The sequence below is a fragment of the Leptinotarsa decemlineata genome, unplaced genomic scaffold, assembly GCF_025532065.1.
Source record: "Leptinotarsa decemlineata unplaced genomic scaffold, Ldec_3_MD MMD2_P_RNA_scaffold_14, whole genome shotgun sequence".
In the NCBI taxonomy this organism is placed as follows: domain Eukaryota; kingdom Metazoa; phylum Arthropoda; class Insecta; order Coleoptera; family Chrysomelidae; genus Leptinotarsa; species Leptinotarsa decemlineata.
This window is the reverse complement of record NW_027412528.1, coordinates 2,952,071-2,962,434: the sequence shown is the minus strand read 5'-3', so window position 1 is coordinate 2,962,434 and position 10,364 is coordinate 2,952,071. Positions and strand designations below refer to the sequence as shown.

Here is a 10,364-nt window from a genome sequence, read left to right as displayed (position 1 = left end):
AAAAATGATGATTAATGACCTTGATATTTTGTATTTTGAACTCAAAGGATGCAGAGAACTGGATCGGACCTTCATCCGAATTTATATTGCTTTAAAAATTTTCAATTTCCAGGCTCTCGTAAAATCAGTGGTCGTGATCAGAAGCACGTAGGACCACACTTGATTTTGAAGAAAAAAAACGTTGACATTGTTTTGGTGTTTGGGTAATTCCTATTCTTGAATTATGTTCACATCAAAGGTTCCAAATGTTCATTTATTCAAACAATAATTTTATTATATTTTCAAGTTGACAGGACTACCGTTGAAAACTAATAGAACTTCAAAAAATACCATGACCAGTGCTTTTTATGAATTTCATTAAACTGAACCATATAATTACTGAATTATTCAATTTCACTTTTTTTATTAAAATTTGTTTAAAATTTTAGGAAGTGTATAGCATAAGCACTGGTTCTCAAATTGAAAAATTCATTTTTACTTTATAGAAACTGAAGCTCATTAAGCTTACTTGTGTTAGTTTTCCATATTTATTTCTCAAAAAAACCCTCAAATATCTTATATTCAATCTTATGTTGAAACAAGTCACACATCAACTCAGAAATAATTTTTCAGAAAACGCTAAAATCTATTTGGCAGTATAGGACCCAACTTAGCAGGATACAGTATACAAGTGTTATTTGGCGAAAATAATTCACGGATAAATTAATGTATTTTTGATGATTTATAAAGTCACTTCTGCTGTTATCTGAAAAATGTTAATTTTTCAGTTTTGTCAATTTAGGATAATTGTGTGGAATATTTAATATGTTTTAATAATTCTATAGATTCTGAGGGGAACCTGGAGATGAGCAATGATGATTACCGAGATATATCCAATGAAAGTAAAGGTACAGATTTACATGATCACATTAAATTAAGAGAAACTGATGTAAAAATAATTTTCAGATTCTCAGAAGCTGGATGAGATCAATAACAATTCCCGAGATATATCCAATAAAAGTACAGGTACGATTTTGAACATTGTAATAGTGAGTCTAAGATAAGGATATCCAAAATGGGGATATCGGAAATGGTTATAAATACGCTTTTGTTCAAATGAGGCAAAAGTTGTATAACAGATGGGTCATTCATGGAGAATTATAAACTTTCCAAAACAAGTTTCGATTTTCAAGTTTTTCAATTTCCTAATTTCTATCTTTCTGATGTTATTGTTGAAGCAAGAGCAGGATAAAAAACACTATTTCACATGCACTTTTCATGAATAGGAACTTTTGAATAGGGCTCGGCTTCAATAAGCAATTTTTTTCAAGTATTTCTCATACTGTATCAATGCCATATCGCATGAATAATTTGTTAAGTGTTAGACCGTCCCTTGAATTTTGAAATCTTTGAGTACAGACCTGAACTGAAAAAAATGTGTAACTGGGAATCATGTTTCAAAGGTAATCATGATTATTGGTAAAAAAGGTCAGAATGCATCATTGAATTCAGAATAAAATAAACATACTTTGAAAAGCTGTATTAATCAAAATCTAAGAAATTTCAGCTTAAACGATTATACCACAAAAAAAATTATTGAAGAATTCAGTATTTTCAAAGTAACTTAGAAATTAAAAGTATTTTTTCACATTTATGGCGATAGTTTTTCCACTACTTGCTCCATCAGTTACTGAGGAATATTATGAACACAGTGTTCGGCATGAAGATCTCAGCATATTGAAAACTCTTATCATTGGTTTCTCAAAAAATGAATTCTTTATATAAACCTCTGCCCCATTCAAAACATAAATTTAATACACCAGAATTGAATTTTTCAGTTATACGAAGGAAAAGAACATGTTGTTTTTAAATTTTGTGATCTTATGCCTTCATTTCTCACGGTATCTGAAGTCGAGGGAAAATATTGTTCAGAATCGAACTTTGATCCAGAAATCTTATGCCTTCATTTCTCACAGTATAATCAGAAGTCGGGGGAAAAATATTGTTCAGAATCGAACTTTGATCCAGAAATTTCATAACCACCTATGATCAATTTTATTTTTCAACTTTCATTGTCTCTTATTATTAGGTATAACATCAGTCTCCCGATATTCTTCCTTTCTTCCTTCAATTGGAAAATTGCATTATATGAAGTGTGTGACAGATTGTTGTAAATAGTAAATGGAACTGGATCTTCTCCATAACAAAATGGAAATGAATTATTTTCATACTACAAATACACATTCATTTTCATTCTGGTATCGTACGATGAGGATAATTTAGGTTTATTTACTATTTGTACCAAGAATTTCAGAAACTGCGTTACATTTTTCATAGAAAGTGATTTCCTAATGGAATGGAGAAAAGCGAGGAATTCCATAAAATGTATTCTTATATCTAACAATATATCATCTGATTGGCTTATTATTCTTATCTAGTACAAAGTGATCAGGAGTAAGTGGGATATTTTGAAAAAGGAAATTGTCCATATGTTGATATGACTCTGATTTCTAGTTCAATATTTCATTCCGAACAATATTTTCCCTTGAATTTGAATTCACCTGTGAAAAATAAAGTTGTAGGAGCATATTTTTCTTGAAACACTATCTGCTTTCAATCTCCCCTGTATGCGGTTATAGAAAATTTAATTTTGGACAATGAAATTTACGTTCAGTAATGAATTCTCTTTAAAAAACCAATAATGGAAGTTTTCATTTGCTGCGAACTTCATGCTGCACACTGCATAATACGATTTATTATTATTTTCATGAAATGGATGTGTATTAGGGGATGCTGAATCCGAGTGGATTCAGAATTTCTGAAAAAATCCATAATATTAATTTTTTCAATGTTTCACTAACAAAAATATACACATACATCATGTTTATCTTATGAATTACTATGTTCATTGTTTCTTCTTATTGTGTGATTAGTGATGCCTCTTGTGCCACTCTCTAACTCAAGGAAACTTTTCAGAAATTTCAGTGGTAATGTTACAGATATTTGAAAATCAAATGATTAGAACTTTTGGATGAATGATATTTCTGTTACTATGAACACTTTTCAGTTTCCATTACTGGAAGAAATAGCCGCAAACTATCCTGGACTAAAGAAGAGAAAAAAAAGGTAGACGAGGAATTCCATCTTTACATAGACACTTGCGAAATGCCTTCTGTCGGCGAATGCAACATTTTTATTGAAAGGGAATCATTAAATCGATCCATTGGACAAGTGCGGGGTTATATTTCGAACCAAATAAAGAAACAGAAAGCAAAAGTTTTGAGTACATCAAAGCAGAAAAATTTAAAAAAAGGTATATTATAGTTGTAAATCTTACTACTTCGAGGATGTTGAAAAAAATAGAATTCATGCTAGCACAGTTCAATTATTTAAGCATTACTTATTAACGTCGCAAGCTATTAATTTACTATTAAGTTATCAATCAGATTTCAATAAACAAATCAAGATTGTGATCCAGAAACAATCCTGCAATAAAGTAATATAAATATAACATTTAATTTTATTAATAATAGATTTTTTTGCACGAGTTCTATGTTTTTCAACAACTGATTTTGTTTTATTTTTTGAAATTGAAAAAAAATGGCGGAGTTACAGCTTGCGGTTGACGAAAACGAGACACCCTTGATAAGTATCAAAACTATCATAATAAGAGTAGTGAATTTGAATTCGGCATTCTCAAAAACTTATTGTATGTATAAGGAAATAAATATTTCGAAATATTAATCTCTCCCAACGTCCTATACAGTGGGGTCTGGTAAACATCTGTCGAAAAACAACTACTTCCCCGGCTAATACCACGCTGGATATTGAATTATATCCGGCAGACATTTATGCAAGATTACTCACAGAGGCAAGTCTCGCAGATATCTCTCGTTCATCCAGTAGCGGGACCATGCTGAAATAATTCGAATAAATCATCTGCAGACCGCGGTTTCGAGGTATTACCTCTCGTCAGTACAGGAATTCTACCCAGACAGTAAAGTATCTCGGACTCGATCAATTTCAACACGGCTCCGCTACATATATGAAACCTTCATCTGAGAGAAAGATTGTTAACTAGTAACAACTCCATCTCGTAAACAAAGCCCCGTAAAGGGAAGAAACATCCCCTATATCAAAACTCTAACAGAAACCAAAAGTGAAAACTGTTGTATGTATCTCTCCTCGTTAGTTTTAACTTTTGACTTATTGTATATATTTATTGCTACGTGAATATTGAAGTTGTCGGTGGGTTTTCATGAGCAGTTTAACAAAATTTGACTCCAATACTTTTAAAAAATGATCCCAGAATTTCTGTATGGTATGTCAAAAGATGGCATTTATATTGAGAATTGCAGCAATATTTCACCCAACTATCATTTGAGGTATTGGAGTGGCAGCGATTACCCTTTTCATCAGTTCGGACTTCCATTGTCTAACAACGCATTTAGTCAAGCTAGCGTAGAGATACATAACATATGGAAACCTCTAATAAAGCAAAAAACGACCAACTCCCGCCAAACGGTCATCTCCCGTTAAAACCAATGTAGCAGAAAGAGAGAAGAGGGAATGACCTATAAATAGTCAGATGTCCAGTTATCACCCGAAGACGATTGTGGATACTAACAATCGAAACGTCATGACGTAACTTGGTTTGAAATCCTTTAATTAATCAATTTATGTTATGTTACACAATGGAAATCCGAACTGATGAAATACACCACGAAACATTGTCAACAACCTTCAAACTGCGATTACCCTATTTTAGCGGTCACCCGGTATAATATTTATTTGGTAATTTTTCTATTTCCAATTTAATTTACAGTAAAAAGAACCAGATGGACAAGTCCAGAAAAAAAAGAATCTTTTCGAATTTTTGGAAAGGAACTGAGGACCAATACATTACCATCCACAGCCTTTTGTCAAGAAATACTTGGAACACAATAGTGTTTTTCATAAGAGAACACCAGAAATGTTGAGAGCGTTCATCAATAACACGAATAAGAAGAAGAAAAATACTGGTTGATTTTATTAAAGATTTTATTAAAGCACTTTTTCATTATTTCTATTTTACCTATCCCAATATTTTCTCATTAATCGATAGTGTATACCATATATAAGGATATTTATTATGATGATATAAAAAATAATGTTGGTTGAACTATAAAAAAATTGTAAATTCCCATTGAACTATATAGCTATTCATGATATGAGTGTTAAAAGTAAGGTTTTATTTTGTGAGTGAAAACGTTTGTGAAACGAGTGTAGCGAGTTGAGCAATTTCATGAAAAAAATAAAACTTACTTTTAACACAAATATCATACATTTCCGTTATTTTTATTTTTTCACCACACTTTCTGTTTTTAATTTTCTCCCCACACTTTCCGAAATTCTGCTCCGGAATAGCAATAATAAAAAGTTTTTTGTATAACTGTCGTTTTCATACTAAAACAGATAAATTTTAATATTTCTATAAAAACACATTTTTGACATTAAGTTCTTGCTGGTATTTAATGTCGGATATAATGAAGAATAGTGAGGAATTTGTTCACGACGATATTGAAGAGGCTGCAAAAAGAGCTTCAACTGAATTGTTACTAAAAATATCCTCAGAAAATCGTGTTAAAAATACTTGTACTCAGCTAGAGGTGTTTTCTGGTGTTAATTCGTATTCGAGCGTGTATTTAAAAACGATTCGTAGTGACGTCATCAATTATAAGATTCGCCAGAATGGAATGATTCAATTTGTGTCAGATGTCAAATTCAATAAAAAAACCTCGGAGTAACAAAAGACAATAGAGATGCCTTTTGCATCCTTACATTGAAGGCAGCATAACTTTGTTTACGAGAAGTAAGTTGGACCATAAAACAGCGGCGGTTGGTTCAGTTGATAATTGGAGGGATAGTATATAATATGTTAATTTCAAAAGTAATGACTTTGCTTCATAAAATCAGATGAAAAATTTGTGATTTATTCTCAGATTTGATAAACAAGCGGTACGGTTTGTGAGATCCAATATGAATAATTTTAGATTAGAAATGATTTCATGCAAACTTGGTATCTAGGGGTCTTTGTGGACCGACATTATAAAAAGGGATATTTTTTTATGTTTTTAATGATCAATTTTTTGAACTCATTCTTATAAATAATGTTTTTGAAACTAGGTTTATATTATTTCATTATTTGACATGTCCCAACCAAAAAAAGGTTGAAAAAATGATAATCGATCATTTCGTATTGAATATTGTCTGTACGCAACGCGAGAGCCTCGTGGAAAGAAAGAAAAACCAAAACGGAAATCATATTCTTTGTGTGACGTAAGTTAGTTGTTAGGTGAGCAATAACAGATTTAACATCGGTTGCACAAGAATAACTATTTAGTATGCAAACTGAAACAAAGAAAGTTTTTTAATCTGTTGATCACAATGAATATGACCTATGGCACACATATGAAAAACATATTTTTCATTTTTGAATACAGTTTTATTCATTTAAATTTATGATTTTTCGTAATTATAGAATTCGTCAGCATGAATTATTAAAAAAAAACATGATGTCGGTCCACAAAGAACCCTAGATACCAATTTTAAATGAAATCACATAATATCAAACCTCAATCGTAATTATAAATATTCATGATTTCTAATCGAAAATTCTTTATATCGGACCTCACAAACCGTACCGTTTGTTCATAAAATCTGAGAATGAATCACAAATTTCTTCATCTAATTATATGAAGCAAAGTTCATTACTTTTAAAATTAACATCTATCATTTATCGCCAATTAATTTTTATTGTTGTTTTATAATTTAATAAACATTTATCATTGTTATGAATTAGTTCATTTGAAATAATTTAATTTTAACCCAGTAAACCAAGCGCTTTATTATAAAACCATTCATAAATAAAAATCTAGTAGGTGATAGAGAAACTGGCCTCATTTCCATTATCAGTAATAATGAATCAGATTTCCTGTAGGAACTATTTAAACAGAATACATTTTCACCTGAAATGATTTATTTTATAAATATATAATATCCCTCCGATCATCAACTGAACCAACAGCCACTGTTTTATGGTCCAACTAACTTCAAATGTAAACAAACTCTCCATAACCCCTCATTACCCGCCCCCACCCTAGCCCATAAGTTATACAGATAGTAACGATACCCATTTTCAAAATACATGTACCTATATGTATTGGAATAATTGAACTGTCTTATTTTTACTTTAAAAAACAACTCAATTTTTCTCTAACCTCAATCAATTAGAATCATATTTGTGCATACAATAATTTTTCAGCTTTATTTTGTATATCATTATACAACGTATTTTATAAAAAGTTTTCCGCACTTTAGGTATAAACTTTAACGATCAAAATAATACAGAAACTCACAACTGACGTAACGTAACGTCAAATTTCGTTTCAAAACCAACCTCACGATAGTTTTGAATCATGAATACGTTTCAAATCATAGTTGATGTGACGTCATCGTTTCAACACCGGAATGAATGTATTTGAGTCACAGACTAAAAAGTTTTGAATACATGAGCGCCAGAAAACGCTTTAACATAAGGCTGAATGTAACATCTGAAACCATGGATGCTGGTCGGATGGTTATCTGTGGTGGAATTATGAACACTCGAGCCGTAGGAGAAAAATGCTGTGTTTTTTTGATGGCTTGAATCGAAAGGCATGTTGAGTCACGTCAAACTCGCATCGGATCGAGGGTTCATAATCACACCCTTAATCCTGCAACAGTTAAGTGTTGCCCAATGAGCTCATATAGGATATAGGTAGAGGGAGAAGTAAACAAAAGAAAGTGTCCCCAAAATAATGCCAATTTTTCCTACGCAAATGACGCAACTGATTAGCTGAGACATTCGGTTTGTTTCGTAAGTAAACGAAAGGGCCGAATTAGTTCGTGTTTTAAACAGTTGCGGCACGTAACCTCGTCGAGGTTCGTTTTCGTCGTTGGTGAATGCCGGAAAATATAATTTTCTATCATCCTCTCTGTGTGCTAACATAGGAAACATGTTCGAAGTGAATTACCAAAAGTAATTCTGTATCTGTTGATATAATGTAAAAACATTATAGTATTTTAAAAATTTAATTTTTTGTCTCCACCCCTTTTTAAGTAACCGTCACTGGCGGAGTCTTCGCAAGTTCCGTAGGAAAACTGTCAATTGTTTGCGTTATTCTAGAGCCAAACAAACTTTTCACGTTTAGTTAGTTTGACATCGTTGGTGTTGCCCATTTTTTGTATTTGTTATAATTTTGTTGCCAGTTCTCGTAGCTGGCTGTGAAGGTTAAGTGGTAGATCAAACATAGTGTTCTACACTGCAGTTTTGAACTTCGCTTCTTGGTTGTTATATTCTATTTCACTCAATAAAGACTATTATTTAAATTATATGGTGCTGCAGATTTTTCCGGTTTTTCCTGCAGCCGAAAAAGCAATTGCGCCACTGAATATGAACAAGACGCTACGGAGCGCCATATAATTTTTGTTTTCCACGTTTTTACTTATACTTCGAATCGTGCTCATATATATAGTAGCCTATACGAACACCTGTGATGGCAAAAGCCATCACAGATTCAGTGGTGAAGTTCGTAAGTGTGAGGTCGACAGTTACACGCCGTCACGCATTCAATGATCTTTGACACAGGTGTCAATGCGAAACGGGATCGGTTTGAGACTGTTCCATGAAAAATACATAAGTAACAACTATCCTTAGTACAAGCTAATTCTAAGTTACCCCATTGTACTCGCCCAAAAAACATTCCAGGCGACGCACAGCGGGATCGGCATGAATTACAATCAGAGCCTCGCCACCAAAAAGAGTACATCAACATATATAAGTTAGTTGGTGTAATCTTTGCTCGCCACACTAGTACATGATACTATATTTTAAGCAACTCTTCTCATACTCGACAATATATTATGTTTCAAAAATAGCATTGAATATCAGGCTAGGATAAAAAAACCATGTTTGATTATTTTTTCCATCTCAGAGGAAATCGATTTTGTGAAATTAACTATTGGGTGTTTTAAAAAACAAGTTTTTTCACTCAATTATTAAAAAATCTGAAAAAAATTCCACTGGGCTGATTTGAACAAACGTACAATATGAATCTGCAGTAAGAATACGCCACAAGATGCATTTTTTCCAGCAATCCGAAAAACTCTTAGCAGTTGTTTTTTCATACTCAAAACATCACCCATACCAATATTCAACCACCAAAGTCAAAGAAGGCACTTCTAACCACGTTTTTTTATTCGATCATTCAAGAATCAGAAAAAATTCTACTGAATTGCATTGGACACTCAGAAATCCAGAAAATTTTATTGAATTTATGGAAAATCACTCTCAAATTCTCCACTGTTGGAGTAACGTCTTTGTCAATGGCGCCAATGATTTTTATTACTTGAATAATAATATGCTGCATCTTGTTGCTATTGAAAAATTCATAGATGTTAAAATTTTGTTTTGAAATATATTATAGTACCTAAGCGAGTACTTTTTTAACACGAATAAAAACTATAAAATTTTTGTATAATTTATTTTGGAATGTACGGCATTCAGTTCGCTGAAATCAAAATTTACTGCTCTCCATCAATAGTTTCGAAATTATATTTCCTTTCCAATTATGGAGCCTCATCACCATGCTAGTATAAATGTATTCGGGGACAGTATAATAGATTATACTTATATATCTAAATCTATGTTTGAGGACAGTATAAAACAGTTTATACTAAGATTTCAATTATAGTTCTAGGACAGTATAATGGTACATTTTTGTTCATGAAAGTGTTCGTTCGAGGACAGTATATAGTATATAGGATATACAGTATATACTTTATACTGTCCTCGAATTTATACGTAGCTATACATATATATATAATATATATTAATTATATATATATAATATATATATATATATAAATATAAATAATATATATATATATATTATCAGGTAGTAGGTGCATTTTGAGCATTACTATCAGTCCTGAGAGTTTCATCGTTCCACATCGAATATTACGGAAGATACGGGGATGTTCCCATAAGAAGTGAGACAAATTCGGATTTTTCAGGACTGAAATTTTTTCAGGAAAAAAGTGTAAGTTGAGTATCCTGATCATGAATCTGAAGGAATTTTGAGCCTATTCTGCCCCCTAACATGTTTAAACGTAAAAATGGGGTGTTCCATCGCGAGTGGCGGACAGTGTAATATCACTTTGGCCAACCCCATTCAGGTGGTAGGGTAGGTGCATTTTGAGCATTTCCGTCAGTCCTGAGAGTTTCATTGTTCTACTCGAATATTACAAAGATACGGGGGTGTTTCCATGAGAAGTGAGACACACTGTATATATATATATATATA

General features: G+C 32.1%; 2 protein-coding genes across 9 annotated transcripts in view; one reads left to right on the top strand and one right to left on the bottom strand.

The window, feature by feature from the left end:
- The window catches only part of LOC111515066 (serine incorporator TMS1), a 275,478-nt gene that overhangs the window by 112,149 nt on the left and 152,965 nt on the right, over window positions 1-10,364 (bottom strand). The window lies entirely within an intron of this gene.
- On the top strand, window positions 443-5,030 carry LOC141482855 (uncharacterized). Its single transcript, XM_074176720.1, has 4 exons — window positions 443-887; window positions 946-1,005; window positions 3,047-3,292; window positions 4,805-5,030. Exons 1-4 carry the CDS (start codon window positions 845-847, stop codon window positions 4,924-4,926), a joined length of 471 nt encoding a protein of 156 aa, XP_074032821.1. The 5' UTR covers window positions 443-844; the 3' UTR covers window positions 4,927-5,030.

Bases quoted from the DNA above. Each gene is read 5' to 3' on its own strand.
- LOC141482855 (XM_074176720.1), top strand. From the start codon at position 845: ATGAGCAATGATGATTACCGAGATATATCCAATGAAAGTAAAG. The intron at 888-945 runs GTACAGATTTAC...AATAATTTTCAG, and splicing joins TATATCCAATGAAAGTAAAG to ATTCTCAGAAGCTGGATGAG. The intron at 1,006-3,046 runs GTACGATTTTGA...AACACTTTTCAG, and splicing joins TATATCCAATAAAAGTACAG to TTTCCATTACTGGAAGAAAT.